This window comes from Tachyglossus aculeatus, chromosome X1, assembly GCF_015852505.1.
Source record: "Tachyglossus aculeatus isolate mTacAcu1 chromosome X1, mTacAcu1.pri, whole genome shotgun sequence".
Classification (NCBI taxonomy): Eukaryota; Metazoa; Chordata; class Mammalia; order Monotremata; family Tachyglossidae; genus Tachyglossus; species Tachyglossus aculeatus.
In genome coordinates, this window is record NC_052101.1 from 30740101 (window position 1) to 30761070 (window position 20970).

General features: G+C 41.0%; 1 protein-coding gene across 5 annotated transcripts in view; it reads left to right on the forward strand.

Annotated features, from left to right (window-relative positions):
* PWWP2A (PWWP domain containing 2A) overlaps positions 1–20033 on the forward strand; it is a 50287-nt gene extending 30254 nt beyond the window's left edge. For 2 of the 5 annotated variants that reach the window (XM_038739937.1, XM_038739939.1), the window contains exon 2: positions 3190–5899. In XM_038739937.1, the coding sequence (XP_038595865.1) occupies positions 3190–4876 (1687 nt within the window). In that variant the 3' untranslated portion in view covers positions 4877–5899. Of the gene's footprint in view, positions 1–3189; positions 5900–15637; positions 15763–19095 lie in introns of those variants that run through there. The other 3 variants (XR_005447695.1, XM_038739938.1, XM_038739940.1) reach the window with 3 other exon arrangements.
* The last annotated feature ends 937 nt before the right edge of the window (positions 20034–20970 follow it).

The window sequence follows — 20970 nt, forward strand, 5'->3', positions numbered from 1 at the left end:
AGGTGGGTGTGAGGTGAGTATCATCATCATCATCAATCGTATTTATTGAGCGCTTGCTATGTGCAGAGCACTGTACTAAGCACTTGGGAGTATGAAGTGAGAAGTATCAATGAGAAGCGGGATGACCTGGTAAGTAGAAGCAGCTTGGGTTTGGAAGTCAGAAGGACCTGGGCCCTCTAATCCTGGTTCTGCCACTTATCTGCTGTGGGACCTTGGACATGTCACCTCACATCTCTGCCTCAGTTACCTGATCTGTAAAATGGAGATTAAGATTCTGAGCCCCATGTAGAACATGGACTGTGTCCAACCTGATTAGCTCCTAGGTACCTCAGCGCTTAGTGCAGTGCCTGGCGCATAGTAAGTGCTTGTTTCTGAGGACAGGCCCAAATGCACAGGTGATGGAGGGCCCCCGCCCCACGTTCTCCACCTGGCCCCGAGTGCCCTCCCTCCGCACATCTGCCAAACTAGCTCTCTTCCTCCCTTCAAAGCCCTACTGAGAGCTCACCTCCTCCAGGAAGCCTTCCCACACTGAGCTCCCTCCTTCCTCTCCCCTCCCTCCCCCCGCCTTACCTCCTTCCCCTCCCCACAACACCTGTATATATGTATCTGTACAGATTCATTACTCTATTTTACTTGTACATATTTATTCTATATATTTTATGTTGTTAATATGTTTTGTTGTCTGTCTCCCCCTTGTAGATTGTGAGCCCGCTGTTGGGTAGGGACCGTCTCTATATGTTGCCAACTTTTACTTCCCAAGTGCTTAGTACAGTGCTCAGCACGCAGCGCTCAATAAATATGAATGAATGAATGGAGAAAGGAGGGAAGATAGAGCGGGTGATGGGAAATTAAAGGTGGCTTCCTGGAGAAGATAAGATTAAAATTAAGGGCTCTGAAGATGGGGAGAGTGGTGGTCTGTCAGATAAAAAGCAGGAGGGAGTTTCAGCCTGGAGGTAGGGCCTGGTGTTGGGGTCGGAGTCGCTGGAGATCAAGGCCCAGTCAGTAGGTTGATGTAGAGGAATGACACGTTCGGGCTAGATTGTAGTGGGAGGTGAGTTCCTCTCTGTGTCTTCTCCCTCCTTCCCTCTCCTCTCCCCTTCCTTCCCTTTTCCTTGAAAGGCAGGGTAAAGGAGAGAGGGAAAGGGAGAGAGAAAGTAGGAAAAGAGGCATTCCCTCTCTACTCCATATATTCCTGCCCCTAGTTAGCCTCTGTACTCAAACTGAAAGTTGGCACCGTTGGTAATAATTTTGGGGAAAGAAATATCTCAGCTAAATATACTCAGTGGTAAAAGTCTGTTTTCCTTCAGTGAAGAGAAGAAATGAAATTTCATTCTTGTGGGGGGGAAAGCAACACCTAATGGGACAAAAGTGTCACTAAGCTTTTTAAAAACTAACGTGTAATAATACAGAGTTGTTTGGTTTTCATCAAAGAGCTCAAAGTGCATAAAACAGCCAAAGAAATGAAAAGCAAAGGAATCATCAATCCGTGTCTTTTCTTTCCCGTCATGACAACTGAGGGGATCCCTGAGGGGGTGTGCTAATTGAATCTTTCACAGGCAGAGGGAATTTATCTACAGAGCTGGGTGTCTGTGAAATTTAGGGTGACCCATCCCAGCACTAAAGCGAACGTTCAGGACTGGCCTTTACATTCGCAAAGATGAAAAGCAAATACTTCTTGTTGGCTCCAGACCTGCATTGAGTGGACTCAGTTCTTTGGGTTCACTTTGGCTTAAAATAGCCTCGACACCGAGCAGGCTCTGGCTGATTCCACCCGCTTCTACTTAGACCTGGGGTAGGTCACCCGGGCTCAGTAGTATCTGATCTGACCGTGTCCATTCTGACGTGAGCTTTAATGTTCCTTTTCCACCTCTCCTTAGCCAGAAGTACACCAATCCCTTGCCCAGGTGCTTATTTTTAGGATTTAGGGGTTCATATTTAATAGCTGTGTATCTAATTCTGTAGGGCAAGCCTCAGCAATGAGATTGTCAGCAGTGCCAATCTGTGGGGGCGGGGGGGCTGTAACTTTTCTGGTGGAAAATAAGTGGTGGTGGTGTTGTCTGTGCTTCTGCTTTCAGGATCAGTTTTGTGTCTCATGCCCCGGGCTGGGCCCCTGCCTCCTGTATGGGCAGGAACCGAAAGGGAAAAGTGGCAGGTAACCATCGGCTGCGGGGACCAGGGCTAGCTACAGAACAGGACCCCAGAGTGATCGGAAAAGAAGCAACCCCCCGGGCCAGGGCCTGGCTAACTACTGGCTGATGCAAATGCAGGTCGTTGCTATCTCCTAACATTATACAGACACATGCGATGGCAGGGGTGGAGGAAGAGAATTAATCCCATTTTCCAGGTACGGAAACTGAGGTGTAAAAAGTCCCAAGAGTTTTTTGCCCTCGGTCATTTAACTGGTCAGTGGTGGGACTTTGATCAGAATCCTGGATAAGTGACTCTTAGTCCCGTGTTCTTTCCATTAAATCCCTGTTTATAATCCATGATAAAGCACCCTCCCCCCAAAGCTAAGTTTATTTGGAATTTCCAGTAATGCCTCACTGTGCGTTCAGTTTTAGAGAGCTTGAAACTTAAAACAGCTTAGGGTTTTGGTTTTGGTTTTTTTTTCCCCCAAGTGGCATTTGTTAAGCACTTATTATGTGCCAGGCACTGTTCTAGGCTCTGGAATAGATACAAGGTAAGCGGGTTAGAGACCGTCTTTGTCCTACATGGAGCTCACATTCTTAATCCCCGTTTTAGAGATGAGGTAACTGAGGCACAGACAAGTTAAGTGACTTGCCCAAGGGCACACAGCAGACAATTGATAGAGCAAGAATTAGAACCCAAGTCCTTCTGACTCCCAGTTCCATGGTCCATCCACTGGGCTAAGCCGCTTCTCTTAAGCAGGAGCTACAGCTTATGCATGCATTTTTCTTCAGTGACTGAAATGGGTTTTTTTGGGGTTTCTATGTACTACATCATTATCCTGACAAGTTAGCATTTGAGGTTATATTCCGTGCTGAGGGAGCGGTTTGTTTTCTTCGTTTCTTTCCAAATCTGCCTAACTGTGTGAGACCCGGAGGTGATGTTAATATGGCTTTCTTTTGTGTTTTTAAGCTAAATCTGCTTTTGAGGTATCAACATGAAAGCACTGAGCAGTTGAATTTGAATTGTGAACTTACCATTGTTGTTTTCTTTCATTTCAAGGTTCGGGCCTCACGGAATTCCTGTGACGGTATTTCCTAAAAGGGAATATAAGGATAAACCCGAAGCCATGCCGCTCCAAAGTAAATCATTCCAAGAAGGAACAGAAATAAAGTGTGAAGTGAATGGTACTGTTCCTGAGAACCCATCTCCTATCCAGCCCTCTGAACCTAACCTAGCTACAAGCCTCTGGACTTCCAAACCACCTCCTCTCTTCCATGAAGGAGCACCTTATCCTCCTCCTTTGTTTATCAGGGACACATATAACCAATCGATACCTCAACCACCTCCTCGGAAAATTAAGCGACCTAAGCGGAAAATGTACAGGGAGGAACCCACTTCCATAATGAACGCTATCAAACTACGACCCAGGCAGGTATTGTGTGATAAATGTAAAAACAGTGTCGTGGCTGAGAAAAAGGAGATGAAAAAGGGTGGAAATGCAAATGACTCTTCTAAATATGAGGATAACAAAAAACGAAGACATGAAAGTGTAACTACTGTGAATAAAAAACTTAAAACTGACCCTAAGATGGAGGGGAAAAACCAAAACGAAAGCCAGAAAAGAAACGCTGTGGTTAAAGTTTCGAATATTGCTCACAGCAGAGGCAGAGTAGTTAAAGTTTCTGCTCAGGCGAATACTTCAAAAGCTCAGTTAAATACTAAAAAAGTGCTTCAGAGTAAGAACATGGATCATGCAAAAGCCCGGGAGGTGTTGAAAATGGCCAAAGAGAAGGCACAAAAGAAACAGACCGAGACCTCCACGTCCAAAAACTCCCATTCGAAGGTCCATTTCACCCGTCGCTTTCAGAACACCAGCTCAGGTTCCCTCCCGCCTCGGTTGCGCTTAAAGCCCCAGAGGTACCGAAACGAAGAAAACGACTCTTCCCTGAAAGCGGGACTTGAGAAACTGCGGAGTGGCAAGATGGCAGCCAAGCCCCAGTCTCGCTGTACTTCCACCCGCTCAGCAGGTGAGGCCCCTTCCGAAAATCAGAGTCCCGCAAAAGGCCTGGAAGAGGCCGGCAGGGAGGTTCAGGACGCGAGTGAAGTGCATGTGCCCGAGGAGCAGGAGGAACCGCAGACATTGGGCAAAAAGGGCAGCAAAAGCAATATCACGGTTTACGTGAGCCTAAATCAAAAGAAACCTGACTCTTCCAGTGCGTCAGTGTGTAGCATTGATAGCACAGATGATTTGAAATCCTCCAACTCCGAGTGTAGTTCTACCGAGAGCTTTGATTTTCCTCCAGGCAGTGTGCATGCACCTTCCACCTCCTCCACTTCCTCCTCTTCGAAGGAAGAGAAAAAGCCCAGTAATTCCTTGAAAATGAAAGTCTTTTCCAAAAACGTCTCTAAGTGCGTCACGCCAGATGGCAGGACCATATGCGTAGGGGACATTGTCTGGGCCAAGATTTACGGCTTCCCTTGGTGGCCAGCCCGTATCCTTACCATAACCGTGAGCCGGAAAGATAACGGCCTCTTGGTCCGGCAGGAGGCCCGTATCTCGTGGTTTGGGTCCCCCACGACGTCTTTCCTGGCTCTCTCGCAACTCTCCCCCTTTTTAGAAAACTTCCAGTCACGCTTTAATAAGAAGAGAAAGGGCCTGTACCGCAAGGCTATCACAGAGGCAGCAAAGGCTGCAAAGCAGCTGACTCCTGAAGTGCGGGCCCTGTTGACGCAGTTTGAAACGTGAACCGGGACAGAGAGGTAGGCGAGAAAAGTCGGGAGGCTCCACAGGTTTCCGTAGTCTAGTTAGATCTAACTTCCACGAAGTAGACCCGGCCAGATCAAAAAAGTTGCACTTGGTTGGCTGCTTTTATCGTGTTTTATTTTATTTTTTTTTTAATATATTAAAAACTTTCCGTTGGACGAAAACCTAAACCGGGTTCCGGGCAATCAGATTTTTAAATTCTGTGCGAGTGAGACGGAGCGGTATTTTTCCATTGCCGTTTTAAAACCCCAAATTCTTCACCCGCCTCAAGGTATAGGAGCCGTGGCCTCAGATGAAAGTTTATTTATTTGTAGGGAATTTTTTAGCAGTTTCTACTCGATACGTACGGAGCTTGTCACTGTGTGACATAGGCTGCAGACGTGAGGAATGAGAATTAATAGCTGTGAGCTGGGTAGTCCACCAGGAAAACGATGGGACTTGATGACCACTTGTGGGATGTGGGATTTTTTTTTTTTTCCCTTTGGTTTGGTTTCTTTTTAGTGAACACCCAGCGTTTCTATGCACACGAGGGCATACATTTGACACTTCAGTTTTTGAAAAGCTGAAATGGGGATACTTGCAGATTCGAGGAGAGCTGAAAAGTTGCTCAGTATTTGGGATCAAGGGCTGTCAATGCTGCATAGGTGTGAATCATGACTTCCTGCCTTTCTTCCACGGGGGAAAATAAAAGATCTTCCAAGCCTTTGGGCCTGGGAGTTTAGATAAAAAGAGGTTTTGTTTTGAATATGTAAATAATTGATTGCTGAATTTGGTCAGATTTTCTCCTGACTGGCTGTTCCTAAATTCTTAGGATACGTCCCGGTAAATTACACTTTGTGAATTGTCAGATGTGTAATTGTTGCATTTTTGGATGTACCTAATTTCATAATTTTTTTAAAACATTTCCGTTTAAGGTATCTGTTTGCAGGTCAGAAAACGAGAACTTGTAATTGTGTAATGCTCTGAGATGTACAAAAACTGTAAATAAAATCGACTAAATCCGAATTATTTGTGTGTGTTTCTCAAAAAGCTTTGAAAACTTCAGGATGCTACCAAATATGATTACCCATTCTTTGAATATACTAATTAGAAAAAATATCAAATTGATTTTTTTTTTTTTTAGTTTTCTCCTCTGTATTGCCAGTAACTATTTTTCAATCTCTTTAAGACCGATAGTCCTGACGAGTATATGTTTTTCCCCCTCAAAATCGGCTCATATTTAGAAGCCTTTGTCCTACTCTAGGAAAAGGATTTGTCAAATCAATTTTCCCCAAAACTTTCAAGGGGGTGAGAGTTTTAATCCGTATTGGCGATCTCAATTTTTCTGTCTCGTGCTTCGTTTTTCACCTTGAAAAATTCCACCCCGTCTTCTTTCTGGTCTGTTTGATCCTTGCCTAATGCTTTGCCCCACTATCAGTTACTTCTGCGCCTTGATGGGCTTCCTGATGCAGGAGGTTTTTACCTGCTCAGTTATTTCCCCAACTATATCAACCTTCCTTGCCCCCTTTAAATCGACACTGCTTTCTCCTTTACTAGCGTGCACCTTGGGAAAAATTTCAGATGCTTGCAAGTGATATCAAATTCCTACTTGCTTATAAAAGGCACTAGTCGAGATACTTTTTTTTTAGGACTAGCAAAGTTGGTGTAATTTCAAGTAATTAAAAAACGATTCTAAGAAAGGTCAGCACAATGCTCTAGAGCTTTAAGAAAATTAGATATTTTTGAAGAGAAGATGCTTTGGGGTTAATTGCGGATTTTCAAATCACTTTACCTTTTCTCCAGTTTGTCTTGTTACTTTTAACAATACGGTGATAAATTGACATCGGTAGTGGCTTTTGGCTTCCTTAAACTTACGAGTGCCATTTCTTTCTGCAACAAATCAGATTTTCTTCTGGAGAACTAAGCCTACTTCCAGGAGAACCGTCAATGCTTTTTGAATATAGTAAACACACAAGTTGAAATTTTCTTTTCAGATTGTGAAATGTTGTTTCGCTTTCACATTACACATTCTTTCCTGCAAACAGAAACAACTGAAGTATTTTAGTAATTATTACATGAGCTGCATTGATAAGGCTTTAGTTTGTGTGAAAGTGATTAAAGCAGGAAGATAATCCAGAAGTTACAAAGTCCACAGTGGTTACTGGTTCCCTGTGAACAATAGGGTAATTTATTAGTGACTTAAAAGGACTAGCAGAACAGAAACTTGGAGAGGAATTTTGGTTTGTATTCAGTGAATTGGTTCATTCCAAATCTTAATCAAGTTTGAAATTTAAAAATGAAGTTATACTTGAACAAGCAGAATTACATTTGTCACATTTCAAAAGCTGATATCCCATGTAGTTACTCTCAGGTGTTTATTCAATTCAAATTCGCCAGAACTGTAGAGAGCTGCTTTGAGGAAGGTTTTTAATGTCTATTCTCTGGCCTGCTGTGGAATGTATTTTTTTAAAACCCCAAACTGGAGCATATATCTTAGTTATCATTGTAGGATAAAGAAAAAGGTTGTGAGTTTGCATGTTATATTTTATATATATATATATTCATATATAATGTATATATGTTTTTAAGTGTACATATACATGTGCATATATAAAGAGAGGAAGACCATTTGTTGAATGGAATGTCGTGTTTATTTCTGAGGTAAGACTAAAACCAGAATACAGTAAGCCATTTTCAAATTCTCTGTTATAATGGCAGAGCCTATATCCTACAGAAGGATGTTTTTTTCCCCAAGGTTTTTTTTTGTTAAAAATGAGTAGAACTGAAGAGATATTTGTGTTTCCCAAATAGCAGCAAAGGAAATATTTTACATTCACTCAACAGGTTATTTAGCGGGCAGGCCCTTTCCGAGGCACCTGCTGTAGAGCAAGACCAGGATTAGGTTATTCTCATCAATTTCTTTGTACAGCGCTTGGGAATGTTATACAGAAGGCTCTAATTCTGCATCCTCCACTCCCTTCCTGTATGCATTCATAAAGCTACATGAGTATTTTCCCCCTGCAGAGATATTTTAAAGAGAAGGAAAAACGGGTTTCCTAGTCTAAATGCAGGGTGGATGTGTGGCTGGGAGATAAAGTAGGTATATAAAAGAATTGTAAAGAAGTAGGCGAAAAATGGTGGCAATATAAGCTAAAGGTGGGGGAGAACAAGTTAAAAGCCCTATAAGGTTAAATAGGGAACTGTTACCCTAATGCGGTGATTTCACTAATTTGGTTTTCCAGCTTTTTAGAAGTGACAGACACCTTGCCTTTTAGGAGGGGAAAATGGGGAAAGCAATTTTAAAACTACCAACCTGCTCCTAAGAGTTCTGAAAAATTTATTTCAGAGTATCTGGCAACATTTCAGCTGAGGATGGTATTAAACTCATCAGGTCCTCCAGACAGAATGATATGTGATGTTAATGGGTAGTTTTGTGAGCCTGGAAATAGTTGTTTAGAGTTCACCTTTTTAAATAAGCAGACAGTAAGCTTTGCCCAAGACCCAAGATCCAGTACTGAGTATCGGCAGTTCTAGGTTTAAAAATGAAATAATAGTCATTTTAGTGAGGTAGAGCATGCTTTTTTCTCCAAGTTAGCTGTCAAAGCTGATTTTAGCGCCAAATAGCCATTTCCTGAATTCCATTAGTTCTCTTGATAATTGTCACGTTTGTTGTTTTTATGCCAATTTGTTAGAACTGGGTAGCAAACAATTAGCCTTGGATAAATGAAATAGTGCTAAGGGTACATGTTTGAAGTATCTCCAGGAGCAGGTTAGAACAGGAAGCTCCGTGAGTGTCATATTGAATTCTGCACCTCCCTTTCAATAAAAAAGCTCCGACAATATTGAGTTTAGGACTGAAAAGACAGTTCATGCCCCGGTTTATTTGCAGCGAATGGCATTTTGGATTCTGCCATTTTTGTTGGCATTGGCGAAGATCTACATAAACTTTAAAATGCTTTCCAGTAAAGGCTTGTTTCACCCAAGTCATTTCATCATTCTCTTATCTGAGGGTTGCTGTTTTTTTAATACATTGGTTAGCAAGTCTAGTTTGCTGTTGGCTGGGTCTGCAAGGACAAAATCAACCCTCAGTTATTCGATTAGATAGAACCATTTTGATTTGGGATGATGAAAAAAAATGTGAACTGAGGTAACATGGAGGATTGTATGAAATCCTTAGATGTTTTACTTTAAAAGACTGTATTAAAAGAAATGAATAATGTTTATGGTGTTGCACAATAATGCAGATAGAAGTTGGCCATGACTATTTTCTTTTTAGAAGGATGGCTAGGATCGTTAGATACTGGCATAAGGATACCTGTATCAGGTAATTTGCAGCTTCCTTCCATGAGTTTTTTTCCCTAAATTTTGAAAATTCAGTGGATCGTGCCCATTCAGTTTTGCTCATCCTTATGTACCAAAGTAGAAGTATGATGTTTCATTTTTATCTTGCCCTGATGGATAATTTATTTGCCTGTGGAGTTTTCCCAGTGGCTGTCTGGAAGAGGATATTTCCTCAGAATCAAGGCATATACTAAATGAAGGATTTATTGATCCGTCTCACTTAGATTCACTATGGGATTGAACCCTTTATTTGGGTAGTAATAAAGATCCCCAGTTGGATGGCCATTTGATGAAGAGCAGGGAATTATGAGGATTTGGCGGTGTCCAAACGACAGTTTATTGTATTTATTGAGCACTTAACTGTAAGCAGAGCACTATACTAAGCTTTGGGGAGAGTATAACATAACAATAAACAGACATACCCATGCCTGTACAATAAATATTCAGGTCCTTATGCAATTTGTGGATTGTCTTGTTTTTACTCCTGTTTGCTCTTTGGTGGTTTTACGGGAACTTAGCCCTTCAACCTGAGAGGGAGTAGATGATCTGAAAGAAAACTCAAGATCACTCATTTTTACTTCTTGCCACTTTAAAGTTCTTGTAAGCGTGAAAGTCTTTGACATTAACTTCAGTTTTCTAGCAAAATTAATGTCTACAATTACCATAGGTAATTGGAAATTAACAGCAAGACTGTCAGGAGAGTGGGCAAATTATTATATTTTTTTCTACAGTGGCACAAAAAATCTAGAAATATTTTACTTTACAAATTCCTCATGAATGTCATCTGGAAAATAACCCTGTAAATGTTGTATTTTAATTGCAAAGACTTCTGAACAGCAACTGAGATAGAAATAAACATTTCTTCTCTTGAAATACAGCATTATGTTGAGTTCATGTCTACTAGTGTACCCCCCCCCCACCTTTTTTCCCCCCCTTTTAGATTTGTTTTAGGTGAGAAATCTCTATTTTAAAAACTCAGTAATTTGGCCAAAGACTTCTAGGCAGTCTCACTGACTTCCCACCGATGTGGGTTTTTTAATATTCTCTCTTGGTCCAAGTTCTGTATGGCTAGTTCTATATTGTTTTGTAGATGGTAAGCCTGGTTGCTTTTCTTTTAGCTATAGGAGATTTCTAGTGGTAGCCTGAGTCTTTCAAGATGAAGTAGTTTACTGATTGAGGTTGCTTTGGTTCACTGGATCAAAGGGTTTGGCACCAGGATGAAAGTTGGAAGGAAAAAACTCATAGCCTACCTACAAAGAACCACTAGATTTAAACTGAGAATTTCCCTATAAACTGCTGGTTGTTCTAGAAGGAACTGAAAACCTTTCAAGGAAAGACGATCTATAAACAGGAGAAGCAGTGATCCTGCCCTCAATGGAATTTGTGAGAATGCAAAGCATTTGCTGAAAACACGTTTGAATAGATGCCACTTAATTTTTTCCATACTTGTCCAGCAAAGTTTTGACTTTTCTATGCATATTTTCATAATTTAAACATTAATGGATTACTAAACCTGGTTTTCTAAAATACCTTATTGAGATTTTAAATAAAAGCCAAAGATCTGTTCCTCGTAGTGCTTATAATGCATATGTAAGACTAAAAGGAAAAAAAAAAAGTGGTCATTATTTAAATGTGCAACTTTCCTTGAACTTTGATAGCTTAGATTTCCGAGTAATTTGTTCAAAGTAGTTTATAGCTCTGACTGATAAGCACTTACTGTGAACACTGTTTTAGAAAATTTGATTGCCATGTGTGTATTGGTTGTGATGTCCTGAAATCCAGATTTTTCAGTCTGCTAAAGTAGCCACAAAATCTCCTCCCTTCCTGTTCCCCAAACAGGTGTATGTCCACAGGGGTGGTTACAGTGACTTTCAAGGCCAACAATAGATACAGAGGCACACTTATGAATTTTTAGGTAGTATTTTAGTTTTTTTCCTTTGGTTATTGCGTGTTTTTTCCTGTAATTGAAGAATTGAAGCCGTTATCCCAGTTTCGTAGGTTTTAGGGTCTAAAATCCATTTGTGAACCATCGAAAAACCAGGAAGAAATATAGCCTAATCTAAGCATAATGTTTTTACTTTGTGAGAGGAAGAATGCATTTTTAATAGAAGAGGAGCTAGCTGCAATAATTGGCAGCTTTTTGCTTGTAGGACACGTGGCATAACCACGTAGAGAAGCAACGTGGCTCAGGAAAGAGCCTGGGCTTTGGAGTCGGAGGTTATGGGTTCGAATCCTGGGTCCACCACAAGTCTGCTGTGTGACCTTGGGCAAGTCACTTAACTTCTCTGAGGTTACCTCATCTGTAAAAATGGGGATTAAGACTGTGAGCCCCACATGGGACAACTTTATCACATTGTATCCCCCCCAGTGCTTAGAACAGTGCTTTGTACATAGTAAGCGCTTAACAAATGCCATCATTATTATTACTATTATAACCCACCAGGAACAGCCATAAAATTTTAAGAAGGAAAGTTAGCTGCTGAGCAGCAGTTCCTAGCATTTCCATGATGGTAGGGGCTGATTTGAAGGTATCTTTCCGAAAGTACAGAACTTTATTTCTGATCATAGCAGGAGTTGCGGTTTTAATCATGCCCCTTTTTGAGCGATCATGGGTAACTAGATAACTGGTAAACTTCACTGGGCTGTATTAGTCAAGTTTAGGAGGAACAGATAATTACAACTGCCATTAAACACATTCCTTGTTAAGAATTCCACTTAGAAGTAGCTTCTAGTCGAAAAAGTAGACGTATTTTAAATAAATTTGAAGTTGTTCGCTGCCTACTAAAAAAACCACTCGGTGACCTCAATTCACCCTTATTTTTATTCATTCAATCGTATTTATTGAGCGCTTACTGTGTACAGAGCACTGTACTAAGCGCTTGGGAAGTACAAGTTGGCAACATATAGAGACGGTCCCTACCCAACAGCGGGCTCATGGAATCAAAGTATTATAAGCTAAGGTAATGGTGTCTTTGTGTTTTATTACACATGCAATCCTGAAGCGCTGATTTTCCGTTCCTTTCAAATGGGTAATATTCAAACTTGTGGTTTATTCATTCATTCAATTGTATTTATCGAGCACTCACTTTGTGCAGAGCACTGTACCAAGCGCTTGGAAAGTACAATTTGGCAACAGATAGAGATGGTCCCTACCCAACAAGGGGCAGATGCTAGAACTAAGTAGACAAATGCTACTTTTTATTATGGAAAAAGTTATGTTTTTGGTGATTTTAATCACATCTTTAATGATAACTTTAAATAGAATCTCTGGAGTTTGGGGAAAATATGCACTTGGAGAGATTTTTCAATAACTATTGGTCAGCAAACAACCGTCAGAGTGGAAAACCACATGTAGTGTTAGTATATAGAGTTAAAATGAGCTGTGTATTCTAACACAAAGTGTGCCTTTTCAGCTTGACCATATATTTCACCAGACTGTAGCATAGTTTAGCGAAAACTTAAATATCTGCTTTAGAACAAGGTAATTAGGCGAATAGAAATGGGTGTTTTTTTCTTTAAAAAATGATTTTTTAAAAAATACAATAATTATTTTAATTTTGGGCTTTCCCCCCAAATCCTGACCGCTTTCTTCTCTGTTACTTCCTTCCCCTTTCAAGCTCTGTCGGGGGGAGATTAGGGTTTTTTTTTCTTACAACATTGTCTTGAGCTCCCCTTTCTCTTTGTACCTCCTCCTAGTGATAGCTGTCATTGTGCCTGTTTTTGTTTCCACTTTGAAGGACAGGATAAGCAGCCACCAATTAAATTAGGAATCACCAAGCCAAGGGGCGCACCTCCTCCACCTCGGGAAACAAAAGAAGTGCCAGACCACTGTCATTTCCTGAGTTTTTAGAAGGTCGCAGCAACTGTCCAAATTGGGTCTTCCTTTCCTGGGTCTCCTTCAAAGTAAATGAAAATGAAATAAAGTGAATGAAAGAAGTAAATGGGCCTCCTTCAAAGGCCCAGAGGAGAACTTATATCACAGGAATGTAGGTCCTGAGTTGAAAGAGGCCTATGCAATTAGTAAAACAGGCGTTTTGTGTTGGCCGGGCCAAGCTAGCCTTGCCTCAGGGGTAGTTGTTAAAAGTAAGGAGTCTGTCCACTGGCTACTGTTTGGATCTTTTTTGTTCTTTGTATCCCTGACCAGCTGTAGGTGGTCACAGCAGGACCTGCCTCAAAATAAGAATTGGCACTGGACAAGAATGAACTAAATGTGAACCAGTATTAAAGCAAAATGGCTCTTAATTGGCTAAGGAATTCTTGCATTTAGTTAGAGTGTGTAGATTCCTTCTATTCCCACTACCTATCCCCCCTCCAAACACCCCCCCCCCCGCCCCCCAACCTTTTGGGTTGCAAATCTCGCCCTAAAGTTTCACAGAACAAACAGGATCCTTTGGAATGAGCAGACATTGCAAGGGAGTTTCTTTAGGGATTCTGGTTTTCCATGGTTTGCTGTTTCTGCTTGTAGCCACACACAACTATTGCTTTACTCCCTTGTTGAAAACACCATTCACACTACACATTACCAAAGCAGGGATGGGAGGTAGCATATTTATTACTCTATTTATTTACTTATTTATTTATTTTACTTGTGCATTTCTATCCTACCTATTTTATTTTGTTGGTATGTTTGGTTCTGTTCTCTGTCTCCCCCTTTTAGACTGTGAGCCCACTGTTGGGTAGGGACTGTCTGTATGTGATGCCAATTTGTACTTCCCAAGCGCTTAGTACGGTGCTCTGCATATAGTAAGCGCTCAATAAATACGATTGATTGATTTATAGTATCACACTACTAACTATCCTCACACAGAAACCGGGGAGCAGTCTCTTTTCAGGTTTTTGTTGTGCTAAAGCTCTGCTAGAAAAATCACATTTTATCTGAAATTCTACCTAAATAATTATGATGATGATGATGGCATTTATTAAGCGCTTACTATGTGCAAAGCACTGTTCTAAGCGCCGGGGAGGTTACAAGGTGATCAGGTTGTCCCCCCGGGGGCTCGCAGTCTTAATCCCCATTTTACAGACGAGGTCACTGAGGCACAGAGAAGTGAAGTGACTCGCCCAAAGTCACACAGCTGACAATTGGCGGAGCTGGGATTTGAACCCATGACCTCTGACTCCAAAGCCGGTGCTCTTTCCACTGAGCCACACTGCTTCTCCAAGCATGAGAAAGGGGAATTGAAGTTAGATTAGTTTTTCCAAATTTCCATTTTTCTTTTTTGCTTGTTGGTATAAGGGTAACCAAATGAATTTTTCCCCTGGGGAATAAGGGCAGCATAGTTATTTTTCTGTTCTTATTTAAAAAGCAAACTTACTCCCCGAAGAATGTTTCATCGTAAGTAGTTCTGCTTGTAGGTAAGGTTTTTAGTATTTCTCCTTTTGTTTTCTGTATAATGGAGGCTTATTACATGATCTGAAGTTGACTGTTTGGTTTGCTTTTTCCACAACTATGTTCTCAGCTTTTGGAAGTGCTTCTTACCCAAAGATAAGGACTTCAAAAAGAGAATTAAGCCAAAGGAACAGATGTATTTTTAATCAGTCAAATGCTGCTTTTCACTCCTATCTTACTAAAGAGCAAGAAAGATGGAAATGTGATCTCTAGAATTTGTTCAAAATTCAACATGTCAATATCTTTATAACCAGTATTATTATTTTAGAAGCTATTAAAACACAATTATACAAGAAGGGCTACATGAGACCTTTCATTTAATGATATTTTAAAACTCTGGAAATATACTGATGTATAATATCTGGCAAGGGGGCGTACGGAATTTAGATGAGAAGAGGCTCTTCAATCGGCCTTAGTTTATGCCTAACTGGAGTTACAGTTTAATATTTTCCCCAATCTTGATTGCGTCCAGCCTGATTATCTTCTAACTCAGCACTTAGTACAGTGTTTGACACATAGTAAGTGCTTTTAATGAATACCACAATTCTTCTCCTTCTTAGAAACCACAATGGGAAACATGAACAGAATTAAATATTTCCATTTTTTAATTTGGAAATTCAGCGTCAGATATAAAGATAACTGATAATAATAATAATAATGGCATTTGTTAAGCGCTTACTATGTGCAAAGCACTGTTCTAAGCGCTGACTGATAATATTGAAACCACCAGTTTCCATCTGTTAGTAAGTTGAATTGGAGAATTTGGCCAATATTGTCTTACCCCTGCAACAGAGGCAGGTGGTTGTGTTCCAGCATAATGTTGAGACTTCCGATAGCAGTTGTCTCTCTCGTTTTCCGTCAGTTTCCAGGAACCTTCTCTGTGGCATTGTGCTTCCTGGTATGTTTACATAAACGTCCTCCTGTAAGGGCAAGCCACTGAATTCTGACTTTTTAAAAAATGTCAACTGGGTGGGTTCTTCTTAAACTCATGAATGAATGCTCGATTTTTGTTAACTTGATGTTTTCTACCATAGGTGTCAACAAATGGCAGCATTTTACATCAGACAGTGACGAGTCCTGCTGCTCCCATACAGTGTCTGACAGACCACTGTGGATTCAGATTGGGAGCAATCATTGAAGTTAACAGTGAAACGGGCAGGTCTGTCTGTTTTAAGCCCTGCCACGAAGTGAAGGGGGCTTCATGTCATCACTTAATCATCCCCAAAGTAGTTTAGGTTAGAATTGATGAGTTTACCGGTTGGTTTTTTTTGTTGTTGTCATTTGAATTTGGTACAAATGTACCTCAGCAACCTCATGTTGCTTCTGTACATGATAGAAAGTTCAGTGCAGCCCATTCTACTCAGCTTTGCGGCAGCTGCCAGACTACAGCCCAAATATGTATGTTTCAGTAAGGTCAGATTTTCTTAGATGGATAAACAGGATAGCCATGCATCACATAATCATATCAAATCGCTCCCAAGTCCCGATTGGAAGAACTACCATTGTGTGTATTTTATGTTTTTGGCCAGGGTTTGTTTAGGAAGCACTTAATTCTTGTTTTGTAACTTCTAGAATTTAGGTTCATTACGTGGTAAAATTATATACATATCACTCCCCTTCCTTCCACTATTCAAATCTTTCATCTGAAGCAAATAGAGCCCCACAAAGATACATCATTTAATGCAGGATTGCGGCTACAGTCTACTTTCTGAAGCACGTGGAATCAATGCAATGCTTCATAAAGTCCTGAAAGATTTTGATGTGGGAGGAGCTATTGCTGGGTTATTAGCGTTCTTTTAGATGGCTCTCAGGAGAGAAAGGGGTGAGGCTTTACTCTTGCCTCCTGGATCACTGTTATTTCTTCCTGTTAAGATTAGTTATTCCCTGGAGCAGTCAATCATATTTGAGCGCTTATCGTCATCAGTGGTATTTATTGAGGGCTTACTCTGTGCAAAGCACTGTACAAAGCACTTACTTTCTGCAGAGCACTTGGGAAATGTTACCAACTTGTACTTCCCAAGCGCTTAGTACAGTGCTCTGCACACAGTAAGCGCTCAATAAATACGATTGATGAAAGTACAGTAGTTAGTGGGCATGATTCCGCCCCCGCCCCATTCTAGTGGGGAGACAGACATTAAAATTACAGGTAGGAAGGAGGACGTGGAAAAGTTTAAATATAAGTAGGGGGGGTGGTGATAGTGAGGGACTCCGAAGTCCCGAAGTGGCATTTGGGGGCGGAAATAAAGTTCGCAGCTGAGAGTATTTGGAAGAGGCTTTCTGGAGGAGATGGGATTTCAGAAGGACCTTGAATATGGGGAGAGCAATGGTAGAGTTTGGCAGAATATGGGGAGAGCTTGGCGGATGTGACGTGGGAGGGAGTTGCTGACAGGAGGGAGGGCAGGAGCAAGAGGTTGACCCCCAGAGAGACAAGAATGAGGGACGGAGAGTAGGTTAGCATGAGGAGCACTGTTGCGCATCGTTGAGAGTTGGTAATATTTAGAGCTTTCTGACTTCTGGACTCCTAACCAGGAGAGGTGACTGCCTTTTATAGTGACTTATGAGGGCCTGTAGGTCCCTATTTACCTCCCTATCCCACAGAGCTTCCCTCTTCCATTCTTTCAACTGAATTAGAGGAACAGGATAAGATGAAGAGAGACTGGATGTTGAGATTCACAAGGGGAAGGACGAGAAGGAGCACAGATACAGAGGGAGACCAATCATCCAAAATGGGTCTTTGCTCCGTCTCTTATTTGATATAGGCAAGGCACTGATGTGCCCCTCTGCTCGTTTGTCAAATGAGATCTGTAACAGCAGTTTATAAATGTAGTTTGAATCAAAAGGTCTGTATTGGCACGAAGTATTGCAGTAAAGCATTTGGCCATGGAGAAGTTCCCAGGACTACCTTTTCTGGAAGCACTGTAAACTAGCCCTGGGCTAGGAGAGAAGACTACAAATGGCTAATTCAGAATCAGTGACTTCGAAGAAGTATTCATATTAGCTTTAAGAAAGATGGCAATTCCCGTCTTACGTGGATTGGTTGTAGCAAGTCAAATCTAAAGTATGTTTCATTAAAGTAGGCATTTGGTACTCAGAGTATTTCCAGGATTTTTAGGAAAAATCTTTTCATTTATTACGTGAATATAGTAGTATGGTATCCTATGTCTTATTTTTAGTTTTGTTAGGCCTTGAAACGGCCGCAGCCCAAGGTCAGCGCGTGTGAGGGTAATGAGTGATATGTCAAATGGCAGAAATGGCATCTGTTTGCAAACTTTGATAAGCAAGTGGGGAAGTTTGTTGTTTTTTGGAGGTGGGTGGGGCAGTCTGTGCATGCTGTTTAGTCTAGCCTGAGTTAACAGAAAATGTCATGTTTTGTAAGATGCAACTGGCAAAAATCATCCTTTGCCTTGTCAGGAAACTGCAGTTCCGGAGTCCTGTTCTAGTTGGATCTTCATGCATCTCCGTGTTCTTGGAAGAGGTGATAAGAGTGGTGGGATTCATTATTTACTTGAAACACCAGGTTTTGAGACTTATTTGATCACCTCTAACCTTTCATACTTCCAGGGTAGATAGAGATCCTCACACCGACAACAAAGGAGGCTTATAAGTTCAGACGTGACGATTTTCTACCGTGCTTTTTGTAAGAGGTGGGGCCCCCCTTGTATCATAATAATGCCAATACAGTCATTTGCCTGCCGCCTGTTGGGAACTGGGTTGCGCTTGTAGACAATACCACAGCAACGTCACATTACTTTTGCACAGGGTATGTTTGTACTTGTGATCTGGGCAGTTGTTCGTTGATAGAAACTGTCAATGGAAATGCAGCTACGAAAAAGCAGCCAAATGGCTCCTGACAGTGAACCAAACAGTTTTTTTTTAATGTATTGCATACTTTAAATTATACATGTTGTGAGTAAAATACATATTGGAAATGGTTGCGCAAAAAACAAGCGTCTACATTATTGGCAATTAAGGATGGAATAAATTCCTCTTTTAATCCGACTGTAGAAAATGGTACTTGTTGAGTGAATATGTGTATGGCAAGATAACAAATCTTTTAAATACTATGATCTTTATTTCATTACTAAGTTAAATGCACATTGAGAATACGGTAATTGTAAAATATGTATTTAAAGATATTTAAATAATGTACATTACTATTCCACAGAATTTGAGTAGGCAAAGAGAACCTAAGAGGGCTGTTTTCATTGAGTGACCACCTTATGTTTGGCCATTTGTAAACATCCGATGGCAAGGAGCGGCAGGAAGTCATAATATGCCTTAAATGTTTTGTTTGCCAGTCATCTCATTTGGTTTTAAGAACTAAATAAGCAGGATTGTATTTACCCTTGGTTTTAGAAATCTGATGGCAGTAGGATAAGTTATCACAGTTGGTAGGGTTCCAAATGGCAAAGCCTTTGTTTTACTTCAATTTTATTGTCCCTTCAGTTTAACTGTTTTTGTTTTTTGTTTTTTTCTCTCTACCGTATTTCAGCACAAAGACATTAGCAGGCCGGTGGTATCACGACCCTCACTACACCGCCACAAAGAGCACCTGTTCATCAGGGCTAAAGGAAATAGAGATTGGATTTTTTTTTCTGTGAAACCTTCACCAAGAAGTGACTGTCGATAAAAGGGAGAAGGGGGAGAGGACAGGTAAAAAACAAAACAAAAAAACAAAAAATAATGCACCTGCTAGGGACAGTTGTATCTATTGTAAATTGTTTCTGCTATATTCAAGAAGTGGTGTTAAAAAGTATTTTATAAAACTTTTTGCAATAAATGATGCATGAAATAAGGAGAAAAAGATTTTGAAGTGCACATCCAAGGACTCACTTGAATCACTGACAGTACCTTCTTTTTGATTGTGAAGTTCTTCTCAGTACATTTGGACAGATCCCGACGACAGGCATCTTGCTGGAATGATGGCAGTAACTGTTGAGCTTTGTTTTTCATCTATATATTGTTGCATTATGCTTTTTCTGATGCTTGTTTTAGTCTGTGCAAAGGTGTTCCTAAATCAGCTGCAATCTGAACAGGAACAGTCATATTGACTGAGACCAAAGTTTCCTATCAGGGTGACAGAGAATCCAATACCGTATCTGTCGAAAAAATCATGACTGCCCCTGCTTATTCATTCTCATGTTTTCTCTCACTCCTGAATAGAAAGTTAGCTTGTTAAGACTGTTCTTAATTTATTTGTTCCTGATATTTAACACTGTGGACGTATTTGTGTGACTTCCATCATATCTTTGAAGTTCTAAATAGGAATAGGGAGGTCACTAAACTTGAAGAGTTAGTGTGCATCTAGGAATAAGTATACACCCATTAACTGACTAATTCCTCTTTGTGTGGAGTTGAGAGGGCTTTAACTATTACTCATTGGTAGTGCTTGAGCATTTACTGTGCGCAGAGCACTGTACTAAGCGCTTGGGAGAACGCAACGGAGTTGGTAGACACGTTCCCTTCCCAATACGAGCTTACAGTCTAGAGACTATTCTTTCCCCCTTATTCCAGCGCTTAGTACAGTGCTCCGCACACAGTAAGCGCTCAATAAATACGATTGATGATGATGATGAAAAGAAAGGTGTTTTTTTGGTTGGTTCTCAACTCTCCTTCCCCCCGTCCCCTCCCCCAAGGTTATTGAGAGAGCATCTGAAGAGACTTTTTTTCTTTTTTCGGGGGGTGGGATGAGGTGGGAAGGAAGAGCCAGTGCAAGCAAGTTTCCCCACTCATCCTCATCATTGTTTCACCTATCTACATGTTTCACCTGTCTACATGTTTTGTTGTCTGTCTCTACCTTCTAGACTGCGAGCCCGTCGTTGGGTAGGGACCGTCTCTATGTGTTGCCGGCTTGTACTTCCCAAGCGCTTAGTACAGTGCTCTGCAGACAGTACGCGCTCAATAAATACGATTGAATGAATGAATGTACCCTGTCCACACTCACAAATCAGTAGAAGCTGAATCTGTTATCTAGAGGAGCCTCCCCTCATTAATGATTTAACACCCCTTGGCCTTTTCTTTTTTCAGTGGTATTAAGGACTTACTATTTGTCAGACACAGTTCTAAGCCCTGGGGTAGATATTAGTTAATCAGGTTAGAACAGTCCCTGGTCACATGCCTCTCATAGTCTAAGTAGGAGAGTGAATGGGTATTTAATCCCCATTTTACAGTTGAGGAAACTGAGGCATAGAGAAGCGAAGTGACTTGCCCAAAGTCACACAGCACAGCTCGGATTAGAACTTTGGACTCCCAGGACCATGCTCTTTCCACTAGGCCACGTGCAGCTTTTTGGTTTCTTTGCTATGGAAGGTATAGTCAGTAAATTTTTTTTTTTTTTTGGTGTGTGTCTGTGTCTGTGTGTAAGGGG